Source organism: Typha latifolia, chromosome 1, assembly GCF_019914945.1.
Source record: "Typha latifolia isolate L0001 chromosome 1, TyphaL0001v2, whole genome shotgun sequence".
NCBI classification, from domain to species: domain Eukaryota; kingdom Viridiplantae; phylum Streptophyta; class Magnoliopsida; order Poales; family Typhaceae; genus Typha; species Typha latifolia.
In genome coordinates, this window is record NC_133086.1 from 175034 (window position 1) to 193131 (window position 18098).

At 40.8% G+C, this 18098-nt stretch overlaps 6 protein-coding genes and 1 non-coding gene across 7 annotated transcripts; 5 read left to right on the top strand and 2 right to left on the bottom strand.

Annotated features, from left to right (window-relative positions):
- The first annotated feature begins 105 nt into the window (after positions 1–105).
- Positions 106–1646, top strand: LOC140783979 (photosynthetic NDH subunit of subcomplex B 2, chloroplastic). The gene is made up of 3 exons (XM_073131183.1): positions 106–685; positions 767–1219; positions 1325–1646. The coding sequence occupies exons 1-3, from the start codon at positions 206–208 to the stop codon at positions 1517–1519; spliced, it is 1128 nt and encodes a 375-aa protein (XP_072987284.1). The 5' UTR covers positions 106–205; the 3' UTR covers positions 1520–1646.
- Positions 1647–2377: 731 nt separating this feature from the next.
- LOC140783910 (protein NDH-DEPENDENT CYCLIC ELECTRON FLOW 5) lies at positions 2378–4617 on the top strand. Its single transcript, XM_073131081.1, has 3 exons — positions 2378–2985; positions 3469–3933; positions 4245–4617. Exons 1-3 carry the CDS (start codon positions 2482–2484, stop codon positions 4434–4436), a joined length of 1161 nt encoding a protein of 386 aa, XP_072987182.1. The 5' UTR covers positions 2378–2481; the 3' UTR covers positions 4437–4617.
- A 396-nt stretch (positions 4618–5013) lies between these two features.
- On the top strand, positions 5014–6930 carry LOC140792390 (pentatricopeptide repeat-containing protein At1g11290, chloroplastic-like). The gene has a single exon (XM_073143372.1). The coding sequence runs from the start codon at positions 5014–5016 to the stop codon at positions 6928–6930; it is 1917 nt and encodes a 638-aa protein (XP_072999473.1).
- A 108-nt stretch (positions 6931–7038) lies between these two features.
- On the top strand, positions 7039–7122 carry TRNAL-CAA (transfer RNA leucine (anticodon CAA)). Its single transcript has one exon. It is a non-coding gene; the product is annotated as a tRNA-Leu (tRNA).
- Positions 7123–7876: 754 nt separating this feature from the next.
- On the bottom strand, positions 7877–11156 carry LOC140784225 (NADPH-dependent aldehyde reductase-like protein, chloroplastic). Its single transcript, XM_073131534.1, has 3 exons — positions 9810–11156; positions 9463–9686; positions 7877–8711 (listed from the first exon to the last, which is right to left on the bottom strand). The coding sequence occupies exon 1, from the start codon at positions 10958–10960 to the stop codon at positions 10151–10153; it is 810 nt and encodes a 269-aa protein (XP_072987635.1). The 5' UTR covers positions 10961–11156; the 3' UTR covers positions 7877–8711; positions 9463–9686; positions 9810–10150.
- On the bottom strand, positions 8077–8583 carry LOC140792413 (zinc finger A20 and AN1 domain-containing stress-associated protein 9-like). Its single transcript, XM_073143412.1, has one exon. The coding sequence runs from the start codon at positions 8581–8583 to the stop codon at positions 8077–8079; it is 507 nt and encodes a 168-aa protein (XP_072999513.1).
- Positions 11157–15024: 3868 nt separating the features above from the next.
- Positions 15025–17016, top strand: LOC140782089 (GATA transcription factor 7-like). The gene is made up of 2 exons (XM_073128466.1): positions 15025–15573; positions 16133–17016. Exons 1-2 carry the CDS (start codon positions 15442–15444, stop codon positions 16781–16783), a joined length of 783 nt encoding a protein of 260 aa, XP_072984567.1. The 5' UTR covers positions 15025–15441; the 3' UTR covers positions 16784–17016.
- The last annotated feature ends 1082 nt before the right edge of the window (positions 17017–18098 follow it).

Here is an 18098-nt window from a genome sequence, read left to right on the forward strand (position 1 = left end):
CATCACGTGACAGTAATGTTATTGTGTTTGGTACCATACACACATTCTTACACGTGGCATATGGATATTTGAAATATATATATATATAAGAAAACGGTGAGAAAGTAGAGATAAGAAACAAGAAAACCAAAACTATCCTGAGGCTGAGGCAAGCAAACATATGAGGCCCCTTTGATGTGTGGCGGGAGAAAAGGGGTAGTCTCTCATGGCCTATCTCCTCCCTCTCCGTCTCCCCAATCCTAAACCCAATTTCCCCATTAGGGCTTCCTCATCTACTTCCACCACTTCCCCCTCTACTACCACCCCCACAACCACCACCACCACCACTGTCACCACCCAATCTCCTCCCCAGTCTCTGGAAGAAAGGTTTGGCCGGAAAGGCATCAAGTTCTCGGAATCCGGCGATGTCCCAGCTGTCGAATTGTCGGTCAGGAATGGTAGCTCTCTGCGTCTCCGCATACCTGATGGGCTAATCACATCCTACAAGCCTAAGGTCCAGTGGAAGGAGGATGGATTCAAGGAGGTGGTTCACACAATTCCGGCCTCCTCCGATCCGGCCTCGCTAAAGGGTGGCATCGGATTAATTCTCAACGACGTATCGAAATTGGACACAAATGGCTCTCTTTGGTCTGCTTCAGATTGGGCTGTGAAGGATGCAGACTCAGACTCCTTTGATGCAGTACAGGTCTCTTGTGAGATGCTAGATTTGATCGTAAATTTAGCTTGTCTTTTGTTATAATTTGCTCTACTCTGCCATTATTCTCAGGTTGAGTTGAGCTGCACAAATGGAGATGGCTCTCTTGACATAACATATGTTGTCTCCCTCTATCCTCTTAGCATGGCAAATGCAGTCATAGTTAAGAATGTGGGAGCAGAAGCAGTAAAGTTGACCAGTGGAATACTGAGCCATATTAAGTTCGATAGCCGGCGGGGCTCGGCAATCCAGGGTCTCAGAGGCTGCTCATATTGTGCTCACCCACCTCTCTCTTCTAGCTTTGGCATCTTATCTCCTGCTGAAGCTATGCAACCAGACCCACCTGGTTGGTTCTCATTTCTGGGTTCAGACAACAAAGATAATAAGAAGGATTCATGGACTGTGGAGGATGATTTGTATACCATCTTGAGGGGCAAGACTAGTAGAGTTTATGCTGCACCTCCGTCGGAGAGATTGAAGCGCATATTTAGCACTCCGCCTTCCAAGTACACTACCATTGATCAGGTATTGATGCTCTCCTTGTTATTATAGCTCCCATCTTAGCTTTTGTATGGAAAAGTTAATAGTTGAAAAACTAGCAAACCATCTTGCAAATTGTTGGTTTTACAGGGAAGTGGTCTCGGATTTAGGGTGATAAGAATGGGTTACGACGACATATACTTAGGCAGCCCTGGTTCTTCCTTTGAAAAATTTGGGAAGGAGTACTTCATCTGCACTGGCCCTGCCTCCATGCTAGTACCTCTAGTTCTGAATCCAGGTGATGAGTGGAGAGGGGCACAGGTCATTGAACATGACAATTTGTAAAATGAAACTTACAAGGAGTTGTGTAGAGCTCTTCTTTTCCTCTTGCTCACTGTAATTGTTTTCATCACCTCCAAGAGAATTACTGCTTATATTCATCACAGATTCAAGGCCTCTAAACGGCTTTTCCTGTCCTCTCGCACTCTATACAGTAGATGTTTGTGTAACTGTTTCTGTTGGAAGGAGAAGTGCTCTGATTTCAGACCTTCTACTCATATCTGTAATCAATAAGCTGGAGTAGCGAGATATAGTGTTGATGCTTGTTCAACAGAACAGACTTTTCCACAATCAGAAAGTGTACTGATTCCAGCTTTTAATTTCTCAACCACAAGCATTTTTATTTTTTGGGGGCTCATCCTTTCCGTTCACTGCAAGATTTATTTGACATCAGTTGACATGATCACTACAAAAGCTCCATGCTATCACTGCACTGCACTGCACATGATAAGTTCTTCTCCACTGACTTACAGGGCAATCAGGCATCATACAGATATATAAATAAATTTGTTCAATTGCCTTCCCTTTTCTCTCTTCGACTCCCAATCTAACTCGCGAAGCAATTTCACACCAATTATGTATCTTTTAGATCTGCTCAGTGCTTTAAGATTGGCACCGTGTCAGAAGACTGTAATAAACCTGCTGAAATTTTTTTTGCAAGTTTGAAATATTGGCAAGTAAATCTTCCTCTCTCTTCAAAGTTGGTTGATTGTACCACCAACATCATAGTAAAGAAGAGTCGAACAATTCGGCCCCAGTTCTAATATTAATCCTGCAGAAAGTTTTCTAAATATCCAACTTGTGACCACTAAAGGATAAAGCATGTTGTCACCATTTCATTATTGTGGACCAAATAGCTCGACCAGAATGAATGACAAGGTTATAGATAAGGTTACGTTGTCTCAGTTGCTCACTGCTTTGTATCCTGACTAGCTACCCAGTAAAGCAATTTGTTGCAGGAGTTGGTCATGACCAGCACTGCTGCCTTCTTCCCCAACTCCACTCCTCTTCCTCCTAGAAACCCATGGAAGCAACTTGAGAGAACCCATCGTCATCTTTTCTGCAATTATCAGCCTCACAAGCACGGGAGACAGCTCTCACTACAAGCTGTAGCTTCAGGCGCAACTTTACCAATCAATGTGGATTACTTGGTGAGAGAATTCAGTGGCCATGGAGTCAACTTTGAAGGTATTGGAGACAATTGTGTCATCAAGATGGGATTGGAGAATGGCAGCATGGCCAGCTTGATGCTTCCAAGTGGCTTAATCACATCATACAAACCTTTCATGTGGCATGGCACCACACTCGAAGTGCTGCACACCACTGTCTCCGAGGGAGAAGATCGTGAAGCTGTTGTTATTCAAGGAGGAGTGTCCACACATCTCAAGTGTGTGAGCGATGTTGGAACGCCATGGTCCCCAACAAGCTGGTTTCTTCATGATGTTAGGGGGAGCTCAGAGAAGTCCATTCAGGTAGTTAACTATCAAAAAGTTTGAAGCGCTTAAAAAATGATGACATGAAATAATCCTTTTAAAAACCATCTAGAACAGGATATCTGTTGAATGAGTAGTAATATTGTTTTTCAGTAAAACTGTACAAGCTTATGACTTGGTTCATTATTTAAATATAGAATGACTTGTTGAGGAATATTTAGCAGTCATTTTAATGAGTCATCTAGATACTTATCTTTGTTATGCCGCCTGAGACAATAGGAAAACTATCATGAGAATAATTACAAAGACCCATGAGCAAAAGGAGATTTCAAATTTCCTGAAAATATAATTTCTTCCATTTCTCCTCTTTTGTCGATTCAATCATATATCTTTCTGTATTTGATGCGTGATTTCCATCACTAGTGTGCTTTAAAGCATCTATTACTCTACTTATCTTTTTTTTTTTTTTTTTTTGACATGTACACCTGTACCTAATAATCAGCAGTGAGTGTTATATTACAGGTCGAACTTGTATCAGTTGCTCCGCAGAGCATGATTGAAGTCAGATACTTAGTGACACTCCAACGCGACCTCCTAGCATCGGAGTTTACAATTACTAACCTCAAATCATCATCTCTCCAATTGTCAGGCTCTATTATGAACCATCTGAAAGTGAGCACACCAGATGCGACTTATGCGGTTGGACTGCAGGGCTCGAATTATCGTAGCCAGCAACCAGTGATGTCTGAGTTCAGCATCATTCCTCCAGATTACTATGAATCTCGATCTCCAACAACTAACCAGTCGTGGACTGAGAAAACACTTGAAGGATTGCTTTTCTCTACTCGGAAAAAGAAAGGTGATATGAAAGATGAAGCATTTGGAGATGGATCAGAGGGAGAAGAAGATGATGATTATTCACAAATGACAGAGAAACTGTGTCGGATTTATACAAGCGCACCTAGGGAATTTACGGTCATTGATCGGGTGGGTAATGAACTTAGTGAATCTAGATATATTTGCTCTCAAGAATCATTTTGCAGAGCTGTCTATCAACTAGAGAGACTTCCATATGTTCCGTTCACTTAGTAAACAGTAAAAAAACTGCCTATTCCACATCTATAAACTTTGAGAGGTCACAAACATAGTGCCAACTCTAATAACTTCTGAAGGGTGCAGCATCTCCTCAGAACCAACTTCATCCAGATGAGAGAATTAAGAATTTGCATCACTGCATGTTAATTTTGGTTGTGTACATGTTTCTTTACTTGAATACCTAATGGATTCTTGTGATGCAGGGAAGAAGGAACTCGGTTGATATAGGGAGGAGCGGCTTTGATGAGCTTTATATTCTTAGCCCAGGATCAAATCATGATTGGTATGGAAAGTATGCATTTATCTGCATAGGTCCTACGATGCTTAAGCCAGTGTTCTTGGGTCCTGGAGGTGTATGGAAAGGAGCACAGTACTTGCATAACCCAAATCTCTAGAACATATCCCAAAAGTAGTGTTCAGTCGCTTAACGGGGATCAATAGTTTTGCAAACTGAAACCGAAGAGAAAACAAGTTGCTGTGTAGTAGATGAGAGTATAAAGTTACAAGCCCCCTTTGTATTTCTGCAGATAACATATGAATTTTAGCTCCATCAGATAACAAATCAGAGTTCCTATATGTTATCTTCCATTTTCTTTCATTTGCAACAGCAAGAACGGTATATTCGTCATTCTGTAAAACATACTCATGAACTTTTTAAGAAACAAAAGCTATTGGTTACATAACGATGCTGACGACTTAAGCAGAACACGGCGCCGGAACATTAAGTTAGCCGACTTTAATTACAAAAGTCGGTCTCAAGCGCCTCAAAGTTGCCGAGTTGCTTTTGGTTAACTCAACGCAGGTCTTCGTTCTTTTCACCTTACTCTTTCCCTCGAAGGCCTCTGCTATCTCCAAATGCATGCGCTGCTCTTCTTTTAGTGATATCTAAAGTCCTGGGCTGGGCTTCGACTCGTGGTAGGGAAATGGGAAATGGGAAATGGGTAGATTTGGATTCTTCTTCGTAGTTCCTTAATGACCCTTCTCCGACCACTTCGTTCGTCCAACCTTACTTACACTTTGTCATTTAGAACAACCATCAAATTCCAACCATGTCCTATCAAGAACACCCAGGCGAAGAACACCGACGTATTGAATTGGCCCAACCCACGCTCCTACTCTGTTCTACCTCGAAATTATGACTTCCATGTTGAAGGATATAACTTCGGCATTGCCGACCAGATGTTTGATAGAAGTATTGAGAGAAATATGATACTTAAAAACTCTCATATCTCTTGGGCATTCCGTTCACATATTTCATGTATTGTTCGTGCCATCAGCAGCACATGCTCGGATGATATGAAGCGTGGAATTCATGCAACTGCAATCAAAAGAGGCATTGATTTGGTTGTTCCTATTGCCACTGTTCTTATAGGCTTCTATTCTTCTCTAAATGAATTGGAAAGCTCTCGGCGTCTGTTTCATGAGGTGTCCACAAAAGATTTGATTTTGTGGAGTGCAATGGTTTCAGCATGCAGTAAGAATGAACAATATTTAGAGGCTATTGTTGCCTTTGGTAAGATGCAGCATTCTGGTTTTAGCCCAAATGCTGTTAGCCTCCTGAGTGTGCTTCCAGCTTGTGCTAATATTGGCGCTCTTCAATATGGTAAGCAAATCCATGGCTTTGCAATAAGAAGGGCATTTCATACCCAAACAGGGATACAAAACTCAATCTTGGATATGTATGCAAAGTGTGGTAAGCTGGATGCTGCAACTACAATCTATCATGGAATCAAAGAGAAGAATGCTATCTCATGGAAGACCATGATTTTTGGTTGCATAGAGAATGGGAAGCTAAGAGAAGCAATTGCAATGTTCTACCACATGAGAGCTTCTCATGTTGAGCCTGAGAAAGTTACACTTGGGAGTGTAATAAACATATGCTCAGAAGTCGAAGACTTGATCTGTGGATTAGAATTGCATTGCTATTCCATAAAAGTTGGGGTATCTGAATCTTCTTACATTGCTACGACGCTGCTCAGGATGTATTCAGAATTTAAGAAAGTTGAGGAGGCAAGGGCATTGTTCAATCAGATGCATGATAAAGATCACGTTGCATGGAGTGCTATGATCTCGGTTTATTCCCAGTCCGGGCATCCTTCCCTTGCATTTGAGATGTTTAAACAGATGCAGTCAGCAAAGATGGAAGCTAATGAGATAACATTCGTTAGTTTGCTGAGAGCTTGCTCTTCAATAGAAGCACAAGATCTAGGACGAAGCATACATGCCCGTATTACGAGGTTAGCACATAGTCATAACGCATTTGTAACATCAGCTTTGATTGATTTCTACTGCAAGATTGGGAAGCATAGGCAAGGTGAGGCCTTATTCGACAGGCTTGAGAAGAGAGATCTTGTTTCTTGGGGTTCTATGATCAATGGGTACGGAATAAATGGGTATGGAGAAACTGCAATCGCGACCTTTGATGACATGTTAAAGGTTGGACTGATGCCTAATGGGGTACTTTTCCTCTCCCTTCTCTCAACATGTAGCCACTGTGGTCTAGTGAATGAAGGATGGCAGTGGTTCTACTCTATGGGAGACAAGTTTGGTATAAGTCCAACTCTACCACATTACACCTGCATGGTGAATTTGCTTGGACGCCAAGGGAGACTGGATGAAGCTTTAGGATTTGTGAAGTCAATGCCGATTAAACCTGATGTTACTGTTTGGGGTGCTTTATTGGGCTGGTGTAGAGCAACACATGGTGATGTCAAGGTCGCTCAGATTGCAGCTGAACAACTTATTCGATTGGATCCAAATAATACTACCTCCTATCTTACACTGTCTAACTTATACTCCAAACTGGGCATGTGGGAAGATTCTGTCAGAATAAGAGACATTGTAGAGGAGAGGGGTCTGACGAAAACAGCAGGTTATAGTATACTTTAAAATGTAGATCTATCGAAAAACTTTTTTTTTTTTTAGAGAAAAAAAAAATATATGTAGTTAGTTTAGTAAGACCTTGTTATAATTATATCTCATGCTTACTATCACTAAGTCAGGATGGCCGAGTGGTCTAAGGCGCCAGACTCAAGTTCTGGTCCTCGTGAGAGGGCGTGGGTTCAAATCCCACTTCTGACAAATTAATTTTTACATATTTTATTTTTCTTCAGCGAAAATAACTGTTGTTGCTTTGGAACTATTTGTTGGATTGGTGTAGCCCTGCTAGTACACGTGGGAATAATGATTGCATAGCTAGGTTGCATTATGATTGCTTTGGTAGGTCACCTAATGCAATACTTTTAGGCCTAAAATATATCTTACAAGTAATTCCTCCCTCTTGTATTAACATCAGAACTTATCAACTAAACATCTAAGAATCCATCTAATGAATTCCTTCTGACAACAAATCAATTGCTACTCATGACCGTATGATTACTCCACAGCAATGCATCAAAGTGCGGTGATTTTAAGAGTATTCCGAAAAGCAAAATAGTAATCTCAAATGCATTTATATATCAAATACTTCAACTAGAAATAAGGACGATCAAGATGTTAGAAAACAGTACATAGGTTTTAACAAGAGTTGAGAAACAATAAAATTACTGTATCGTATCCTCATAAAGAAGGATCACATTTAATCAACTTGAGAAAGATCACATCTTTCTAGGAATTAAGACGACTGGCTTGGAAGTCGCAGCAAACGATACTAACGAAAAAAGTTTAATCATGTAACTGCTGTTGTGAACCTATGCTGCTTTACACTTGATACTCTCAGACATACTGAATGAACATGAACTTTGACAGAACAGCTATAATACAACTCTGTCAGTCATCAGATTTACATAAGATGAGAACTTCTGGGCAAAAGAGTGAATATCGGTTACCACATCACTTTCCATTGAAATTTCTGCACAATTTATTCACAATCAGAAATTACAATCACCATTCACACACAAGGGAGATACATGAACTCCCAAAGGCACCACAATGCCCTCTAAATGAAAGATCAATCGTGAGAATAGATATGAAATGCACACAAGTTGGATAAGGCGTGTACACCTTGTAGTCTAGAGCATTTCATTTTCAGAAACATCATATCTTTTCAATCTTTTCTGCCTTTATAACAGGATTCTCTTTGGCTATAACCTCACGACCAGCAGTCCTATAATCAAAAGAGCAGTTATGAACCTCAGAGTAACGATGAACCCCACAATATGTGCCCCCACATCGACATATGAAGCCAGTAAGCCCGACCCTTTTGCGGCACAGGAAACAACGGTTAGCTGGTTGCTTGTTGCTACAATCTTCAGCCTCCTTGATATTAGCAGTGATGATATGGTTTAAATCTTTGCTATCAAAGTCTTCCAGAGTAGGATCAATGGGAACTGAGGATGATGCAACAGTAGGCATCTCTTCCACTAGAGGAGAGGCAGAAGTGGCTACAGCCTGTTGTTTCATGATAAAGTCTCTGTAGCATTTAGAGCAGAGATTGTTGGTGACTGCACTTCCAAAGAACCCACAATTGTTAGCACAAAGGATTGGAGCTTCAGGCGTACGGCATTCAGTCTCATCAATTTCCTTCCAGCTTTCCTGAGCCATTTTTCACCAACAACAGACCAAAACAATAGCTGAGGTTGGCTTATCCTTCAAATGGCTAGATGATTATAACCAATTCTTTCTTCTTGGAGATCACATCAATGAGAATCAATCCATTTCCAATGCAAATCCTACCAAACGAATTAACATTTTCATAACTTAATATATAAGTAAATAATCTGAAGATTCATATAAACTTGATACCAATATGGGAAGAAAAATGATGTTCTGATTTACGCAGAAATTAAGTTAGCAATTGCACCTTCTAGATTGGCTAGCTAAATTGCAAAAGAATACACACGAATTTGTTGAATATAATATGACTGTTCGTGTAATAATCACAAATATAAAGCAAGGCCACTCTTAGAATTATAGATTTTGAACCAAAAATAAGATTACTTCCATCTCCCAAATAAACACAATTCAAAGTTGAATCTAATTCCAAAATTTTCACAATGAATTATGAACATGAATTACTTTCTGAACCGAGATTGGTAAAGCCTGACCACAACAAAAAAAGGGCATCACTATTTCGTCTATGTTGAAGTTTATGTAGAAAAACCAAACATTGGAATAGAATTATTTGAAAATGCAAACATATAAGCGCAGAATTGAGTCCAAATTTCGAACTTTTCCTATTATATATGATAATTTGGATAACGTTTGAGCAATAACACCTTGAAGGGCTCTATTTTGAGGAATTCATATGTAATTGGAGAAACCCATCTCAATGGAAAAATCGAAATCGTACACCATGTCAATTTTTAATAACCAAACAGATTAATAAAAGTTCCAAGCACGTGTAGAGATGGAACGACAAGAACAATACGAAAATAAAATTTTAGGGTCGAAGATTGAACAGATGATGGGAAAAGGACTGACCTTGATCTCCTTGGGAGATGATTAATGGGAAGAGAATTTTCTCGTTCGGTTAGCAGCCGGGGGGGAGGGAGGGGTTCCCCCTAATTCCGATTCTTAAGGAAAGTGGAAAGTGGAAAGTGGTGGGTGAGACTTTTGGAGTTTGGGCTCCTATAGTGCCCGTGCTGCCCGTAACACTTATCTAGGCTGCCCGAGTACCTAATAATTGGAACAACCAGCAAAGTGACCTGAAACTTTCAAACCCACAGAAGAAAATTTAAAAAAGAAAAGGTAGAAAGCATACTGTTCGTTCGATTAAATGTATTTGTATATCCATGTAAAAATTAATAACCAAAGGTGAATGGGAATACCTATATATTGTATTCTGAATTTGAATAATTTCATATTTCTCGTGATTTTGCAAAATACAATGGAGAGTGGGCACGGCCTATCCCAGAACTTGGCCCAGTAGCCCAATATAACAAATCCTGGTAGGTGTAAGAAAGCTATCAAAATAATTGTAGAGGTCCTTGCGTTACGCAGGGTCAGGGACAGACAAAACAATTTTGCAAGAGACAAAAGAGTCCTAGATCAATTGTTTTCAAACAAACAAACAAAAGTAGAGTAATACTAATACTCTGATACCGTGATACACAACAAATGACCACTGGCCACTGACCACTCCCACTCGGTTGGTAGGAATAACAGTAAATCAAACATTGCCTCCATTACACCGGATAATTTGGGCATTAACCAACTCACCGGCATCACTCGCCAAGAACCCCACCAGTGGCGCGATGTCCTCCGGCATCCCCAACCTCTCCAGCGGGATCTCCCCGATGCAACCCTCCACGTCTTCCTCCGACTTCCCGTTGTAAAACATCGGCGTCGCCGTCGGACCCGGCGCCACCCCGTTCGCCGTTATCCCTGTCCCCCGCAGCTCCCTCGCCAGTATCTTCGTCATCACCTCCACCGCTCCCTTGCTCCCCGCGTACGCCCCGTACCCCGGACGCAGCGACCCGACCCCGCTCGACGAGAACGTTATTATGCGGCCTCCGCCGCCGCGAACCAGGCGGTTTGCCGCCTCACGGCAGCAGAGAAACGTGCCCTTCGCGTTGGTCGCGAACATGTGGTCGAAGCTCTCCTCGGTCGTCTCGGCGATCGACGGGTGCCCGTAGTCGAGGACGGCGGCGGTCGTGACCAGGATGTGGAGGTCGGGGCCGAAGGCCGCTGCGGCGGCGTCGAAGAGGGACTTGACTTGGGTAGCCTTGGACACGTCGGTCTCCACCGCGACGGCGCGTGGGGTCGTAGGGTGCTTTGCGTTGATGGTGGAGACGAGCTTTTGGGCCGGGGCGGCGTCTCCGATGTAGCCGATGACGACTCTGGCGCCGAGCGAGGCGAGGTGGGTGGAGATCGCTGAGCCAATGCCACCGGCGCCGCCGGTCACGATGGCGACGCGGTCTTTGAGAGGTAAGTAGCCGTGCTTCTCGGCCAACCCGCCCTTTGTTACTGCTGCGGCCATTGGTATTGTTGCGAGCTGTATGGTTGTTGTTTGTGGAAATGCTAAGGTGAGGTTGTAGAAGTGCTTATATTAGCCAGCTAAGTTGGGTAGTGGTGGTGTACTATTTTACTCAATACAAAGCCATTCAAACCTCTCTCTCTCTCTCTCTCACACACATTTTTTATAACTCTATCACAATCACGAGGCCAAAGTTATGGGCTATAAAAATATCCCACAGCCTTATATATATATATATATATATTTAATCATTTTCCTCGATGGATAGGATAAAAAATATCTTTATTTATTTTCTCTTCTCCTCTTATTAGAAGTGTATTTTGTTAAAATTTGACATTTGAAATAATTATTATAAAGATGAAGGTGAAAGGATGTGAATTCAATTTTGTCTATTCATTTTAGTCAAATTTTAAGATTATTTTATAAAAATATCTAATAAAATATTGACAGATACATTTTTAACAAGTAGTTGGGAGACCAAATTCTTATACAATAAAGAGTATAATAAAGATGTCTACGATTCATAAATATATTGAATTAAATCGTGCAACTATGAATAAGGATGTCATATTCCCTTTCACTGGATCGATATTTGTAGACCTTGATGTGACACAAAGATCAGCCTAAAACTGATCGTGCCCAAAGTTTTTCAATCAAAAGAAAACTAAAGATAAAAAAACTGCGAACAAATATGAGCCTACAATAATCTCTAGAAATATCACATCATTAGTCTTAAATTATAAATTCATAATATCTAACATATTTATGACAACTTGTCAGAGCGGACAGTTTGAACCAATTTCATGTCCTGATGTCCCCCAACTAGTATTAGTAGGCCAATATTTGGTAGGCATACTTAATTTCTTCGTGTTAGTGACTTAGTATTCCCTTGTTATACTAATACTAATGGGACGACATATTAAGTAAGTGACTTTGTGGCGTATCCTAGGCCTTTCCTCCTGGCATCTTTAGGCATGCAATGTTAATTAAACTGACTCTCCTTAATTTCTGTGCCCATACTATTAAGATCTAATTAAACATAGTACTCGCTGACTTTCATGAACAAAATAATGAATTTTATTAAGATTGCCAGTTTGCTACTACTGGTGGCAAATAGTGCAACGTTACGTCGCTCGAAGATTTTTATTCCCACCGCGGAGAAATTAATAGTCCATATTCTATGCTGGTATACAGTAGGTAAAAGAGAGAGCACGGGGCTCTAGATCTACTAGGTCTGGTTGTCTCTCATTTCCTCATCTCCCTCCCTGGCTTGCAGGTTTATTTTCTTCTTTTTCTTCTCCCTAGCCTAAGCAGCTAGGAAAGGGAAAGGGACCGTTTTTCCTCCCTTCCTCCCTCAAGAAGCCTCTCTTCTTAATTCTGTTTTAGATTTCTTGCTCTTCTATTGCTTTCATCTTTTCCTTTCTCTTCTTTTCTTTCTTCTCCATATGTCGAGAGTCTCAACCACGTCGCATCTCCCTGCACCGCTCTACTACAGCCGCCTCCATGTGCTGTCCTACCTCCCTATGTTATCGTCTTCTTTTGCCGCTCTGTCGTAATCACTCCCCCTGTTAGCCATCCTCCCACCGTTGCTTTGCAATCACCGTCTCTTTATGCTCTTGCCCATAGCTATCAAAATCGGATCGAGCATTGACCTAGTCAGAGGTTGGGTCACTAAGCTATTAGTTTTCTAAAAAATTTAAATAATTTACTTATAGTTACACGTAATTATATAAAAAGAATATCTACAAAGTAGTATAATTATATGTATAAGTCCTAAAATATATGTTATTTATATAGATACCCGTGTGATTATTTTTCAAATTAAGTCATTCAATAGAAAAAGGAAAAAAATATCATTAACTAAGAGAAATACTTAAAAACTTGTGTCAACATTTACTCCAAAAGTTATTCGTGAAAAAAAATAAGAATTTTAAAATGTATACATACAAAACAATGTATTTTAAGCAATATACATGTAAATATAAACTTAGAGGGACATATAAGTAAATAAGTGCCTTTTTTAAGTGTATATGTGTAGAAAAACTAATTTTCTAAATAAATATATATATTATAAACTAAATATTTTAAAAATTTTACAACTAAATTACTAGTAGAATATTAAATAGAATTACTAAATATTAAAGATAATAGGGTAATTTTGTAAAAATAATTGGCACCGTCTGTTCACTAAAAAATAGTCGAGTTGCATGAATCACTGATTCAATTGCCGGTTTTGTCAGTTTTTACTGAATTCATTACTTATTCAGCCTGATAACAAAATCGAGCTAGTTTGTGGTTCGTTCACCGATCCAATCATTCGGTCTAATTCAGTTTTGATAACTATGCTCTCATCTCCTCGCATGGCTTTATTGTAGCTGCCTCTTGTGTTGCGTGATTCTCAACGCCATTCTCCTTGCATCGCTCTATTATAGATATCTTCCTTCACATCCATCATACACTACTGCCTCCTTGTCATTGCCGCTTCCCTATGCCCCATGTTTCCCTATGCCACTCTACTACCTTCATCGTCGCCTCCTTTACCTCTCCATCTCCTTGCTCCATTTCATTGCCCCTTAGTTGGTAAAGGGTTTTGGTGGTGGTGGTGGTGGTGGAATGTCTTTGTCCTTACTAGTGTCTTGTTGCCCTTTGTCCCTCCCCTGACTTGCTGATTGACGTTCTTCGGTTGTGGCTACTATGGTAGCCTCATCCTCTCTTCCTTCCTTGCATGATTGTATCTTGTTGCTGTTGCCTTGGTTAATTCCAGACTCTGTATTTTGTGTGTGGGTGCGGGGGTTGATCTTTTTCTTAGTGTTTAGCCTTGCTTCAAGATTTAGGTTTTAGGTCTCTATATTTTTTTTGTCTTAGTCGGCGAGCTCATTGTTAGAATTCCGACACCGTGACGTCATGCTCCAATATTTTTCAGAGATTTCATGACCTTATATCTCAAACTGTTGGTTTAATAGAACCTATAGATTGACTCGAGGCCTTCAGCACTTTTTTAGGACTTCGTTTCACTCTTGATTTTTCTTGTGCGTCATTAGGCTTGATACTCTGTATTATTTATAGCGATTTATTATAGGGCAAGTATAAATGAGACTTAGGTCATTATATTCTTTGTGTCTTTTTATTTGTCTACTTGTATTCACTAAGGGCATTTAAAAAAAAAAAATGGCGGAGAAACTTATTACTAGGGTACATAGAGTAGAGAGAGAATTTTCCGACAAGTGTAAAGATGCACGTGGATGGATGGTCAGAAAGCTACAACGTGTGGGATGCATGATCGCAATTTTGGTAGGAGAAAGAGATGACTTTATCTGATTCTTTATAAGTAGTTTGATGTACTTATCGTGCTAATTTTTATTTTTTTAAAAAAAATTGATAGGATGCAAGTGATAAAAAACTTCCAAATCTAATTAACGTAAGAAACAAATCTACTGCTAGACTACCCTAACAGATAAGGTCAGATTAGGCCCAGATTAAGGAGAATGTGGGATATGGGCCATATGGCTCATGGTTTGGTCCGTGGGAGAGTCATATGGAAACAGGAGACGTCTTGGCCCAAAGTAAGTCTATTGGGCTACTTCATATATATCTGGACTGGATTTGGGCCTAACCAACATTGAATGGCAATGGTTTAAGCACGGACGCCCTCCAATTGAGCCCACATGAAGGGCATCGGTTTCTTCCCTCCATGATTAATAATATATATAATACCCCACTTAATTTTGGTGCTTGTGGTTTCATATCAAATGCTCACGAGACATGAGGGGCCAAAATCCAATGGCGAGGCAACAAAAGTCAACTGGAAAATAATCGGGATAGAAGGCTAGAAGCCATAATAAGGTGATGAGGACACGGTGCTAGGAATGAGAAAAGTGAGAGGCAGAGCACCTACAGCTGTATTCGAATTCAATTATGGGTTAAGACAAGAAAGTTGTCACCACTCACCCACCTGTGAGGGTTTTAAGGGGAGGGAGAGGAAGGGAGTTTTTTTATATAAAAAAACAAAACAAAACAAAACCAAAGGGAGAGTAGTAAATGCAGCATTAAATCGTTGTTGGTAAGGTGTAGACACAAAAGGATGGGACTCAATTTGGCGACTAAATTGTAAACCAGATTTTGGACCCAAACCCAATGTCAGCCTTGATGAACATCCATCCTTGCCTGCGTAAAAACTTTTTTGGTGAGGCTTCAAGTTTTAATGCGGACATTTGTCTATTGAAGTCTACCGATTATAGTTTATAAAAGGAGGGAGGGAGAGACTACCGACAAAAAAAAACGCGTAAATAAGAAACGCAATTGAGGTAGTAGGCAGTTATTGCTCTCCGCTTCTCCCTTTCTTCTCCCTTTCTTCTTCTCTCTCTCTCTCTCTAGTTCGTAACCCCCCTTAAAGAACTCACGAGAAAAAGCCTCTCTCTCTCTCTCTCTCTAACACACAGACACTAATTTGTCTGTGGGTTTTGCTTGGTTGGTATTAGGAATTAATGGCTCACCAGGGCATGGACGTCCACCGGAATGTGGCCGTTACCGGTGATCTCCCCGGTGGTTCTCAGCCTGAGACCGGCCCTTCTCCGATCACGTCGACGTTGGACAACCTCTTTCCGGGGAATATCGCGGTCGGTTTTCTTCCTGGGGCTTTTTTCCACAATCACTTTCTTTCAATTATTTGTTCCATTTTCTGGATTTCTGCTTCTTGCCGTTTTCTTCTTCGACGGTTCGTCATCAGAAAACTTGGACACCTTCTTTCACCGGCCTTCCTTGTGATTTTCCTTTTATTCGTTTTCTTTTGGGTTCTGGTGAAATTTTTTAAGCCATATTGATCTTTTCTGTGCACATATATTTATACAGAGAGTTTATTATGGAATGCGGCCGGGATTAATTTGTTCCGCAAACCTATAATATAATGAATTATGATGTATTAAATTTTTCTCTTCAAAGCGATCGAGCCATGCAGTCCGTCCGTCCTTATCTGCCTTTGCATGCTATGATTCCACATTCTATTGAAATCAATGCTTTCACATCTTACCGTAAAAACTGTAATAAATAAATAAATATTTTTTTTACTTGGAATTTTCTACACATATAATTACTATTCAACTACTCTTCTTATCATTCTCTCACTTCTTTTGGCAGTCTTGCGAAGTATAAAGATTCCCCTTTTATCTTTGCATGCAGGAAGGAGGTGAGGATGTGGGTCTAGAATGGCTATCCATCTTTGTGGAGGATTGTCTCTCTAGCACCACAAGTTACACATCTCAACACTTCCCTATCTCCACCACCACCACCACCACCACCGCAGCAAAAACCTCTCAACCCCCTCCATCCCAAAACATGACACCCTCCTCCCAAGACCTTGAATCCCCAAGCAAGCCCAAAGGCAAAAGAAGAAGAAGTAACCCCCACTGTCAGACCCTTCACGTGACCCCATCAGACCCACCACCTCTTCTCCACCAGACGCATTGGCTGGCAGACAGTGAGCTCATCTTTCCCAAAAAGGAGCAAGAAGCAGACACCAAGTCACCAGAACTAGGATCAGCAGGAAGGGAGAGGGAGGCAGAGGAGGAGAAGGTGGAAGAGAAAGAGGGGGAGATGGTGCAGCCGAGGAGGTGCACCCATTGCATGTCACAGAGGACCCCACAGTGGAGGGCAGGGCCTTCGGGGCCTAAGACTCTATGCAATGCATGTGGGGTGAGGTTCAAGTCTGGAAGGCTGCTTCCTGAGTATAGGCCAGCAAAGAGCCCCACTTTTGTTAGCTACAAGCACTCCAATTCACACAAAAAGGTCATGGAGATGAGAATGACAGTCTTGTCTTCTAATACCAATTGAGTAGGCTACAGTGCTACGCTAGCACAATGCAACAAATCTGTTTAGCTTGTTCCAGTTATAAACTTAGTACTTCTTCTACTCCATCTTGCCCATGATTTGGTAGTAAACTCTTTCGTCTGCACTTCCTTCTGCATAATTGCTTCTCTTTCCTTTTTTTCAAGTTTTGCCCTTATATGTTTGTTACTTTGTTTTCAGTAATTTATGACAATATATAAATGTATCTGTGGTGGAAATGATTTGCTTTATATGTTTTAGGAACTTGCACTACTAGAGATTTTTTGTTTATAAATTTTTCGACTTAAAATGCTGATCATTCAGAAGGAATCTGGTTGTTTGCTCTCAAGAGTCTCAGTTTGGTTTCCTCTGTACATTTAGGAGATGAAACACCAAAGAAATGTCTTAAAGCTGATCCAAATGAGTACTTCTTTTAAACGATGTCGGAACCTCAGGACCCAAAATTTAGTATATACCTTTTTCTGAGAGATGAAATTTAGTATATAAATTTAACGTACAGTTCACAGAACAGACTCATCTTTTGTCAAATCTTCCTTTTGCACTGCTCAACACATTCAGTCACGTAAGAAAAGATGCTCAAGTAGTCAAGTCTCGTTAGCCATCTTCGAGAAAGACCTGAGATGATCTACTTAGTATTGTAGAATAAGATTGAAAGAAAATTCAGGCTGCTTCATGTTGGATAATCTAAGTCAAATGTAGAACGCATGCCTGTAGAACTCAAAAGTAATATGGGCTTGACATTAACGATAACACCGGAAAAGAATAAACAACCACCAGCCGAAAGAAAAAGAAAATAGTTAATTACACTGATACCCTTTGCACTACACTTAGACCTCATCAAACGGCCCAGCCCGGTTTGGACCGGGCTAAGCTCGGCCCGGCCCAAGCCCCGAGCCCCGAACTATCCATGGGCGGCAATTGCCCGCCCGATCCGGCCCGGAAGTTCGCAACTAGGCCCGTCCGTTCTGCTACAGTATTTACTCGTTCCGCTATAGTAAAAACCAACTAAAATTTTGATATTGTACTGTTTTACATTTTTTTAAGCACACATTTAAATTTTTTTAATCTATTATTATTATTTTAAAATGGAGGAACATAAATATTTTTTTTTAAAAAAAAGGTAATAGTAAAAAAAATTCTAAAAATAGCTAAAATGTGGGTTGGGCCGAATGATTGGTGGGTTGAGCCGGCCCGGCCTGACCGGCTAGCCCGATCTCTCACGGGCCGACAGGCAATAATGGGCTAGACTATTCTAACCCGACCCGAACCCAACCCAGCCCGCCCAATGATCATTTCTAAT

Coding starts and splice junctions, on each gene's coding strand:
- LOC140783979 (XM_073131183.1), top strand. CDS start 206: ATGGCCTATCTCCTCCCTCTCCGTCTCCCCAATCCTAAACCCAATTTC. Junction 686..766: donor ACTCCTTTGATGCAGTACAG/GTCTCTTGTGAG, acceptor CATTATTCTCAG/GTTGAGTTGAGCTGCACAAA. Junction 1,220..1,324: donor AGTACACTACCATTGATCAG/GTATTGATGCTC, acceptor TTGGTTTTACAG/GGAAGTGGTCTCGGATTTAG.
- LOC140792413 (XM_073143412.1), bottom strand. CDS start 8,583: ATGGCTCAGGAAAGCTGGAAGGAAATTGATGAGACTGAATGCCGTACG.
- LOC140792390 (XM_073143372.1), top strand. CDS start 5,014: ATGACCCTTCTCCGACCACTTCGTTCGTCCAACCTTACTTACACTTTG.
- LOC140784225 (XM_073131534.1), bottom strand. CDS start 10,960: ATGGCCGCAGCAGTAACAAAGGGCGGGTTGGCCGAGAAGCACGGCTAC.
- LOC140783910 (XM_073131081.1), top strand. CDS start 2,482: ATGACCAGCACTGCTGCCTTCTTCCCCAACTCCACTCCTCTTCCTCCT. Junction 2,986..3,468: donor GCTCAGAGAAGTCCATTCAG/GTAGTTAACTAT, acceptor GTTATATTACAG/GTCGAACTTGTATCAGTTGC. Junction 3,934..4,244: donor AATTTACGGTCATTGATCGG/GTGGGTAATGAA, acceptor CTTGTGATGCAG/GGAAGAAGGAACTCGGTTGA.
- LOC140782089 (XM_073128466.1), top strand. CDS start 15,442: ATGGCTCACCAGGGCATGGACGTCCACCGGAATGTGGCCGTTACCGGT. Junction 15,574..16,132: donor TCTTTCCGGGGAATATCGCG/GTCGGTTTTCTT, acceptor CTTTGCATGCAG/GAAGGAGGTGAGGATGTGGG.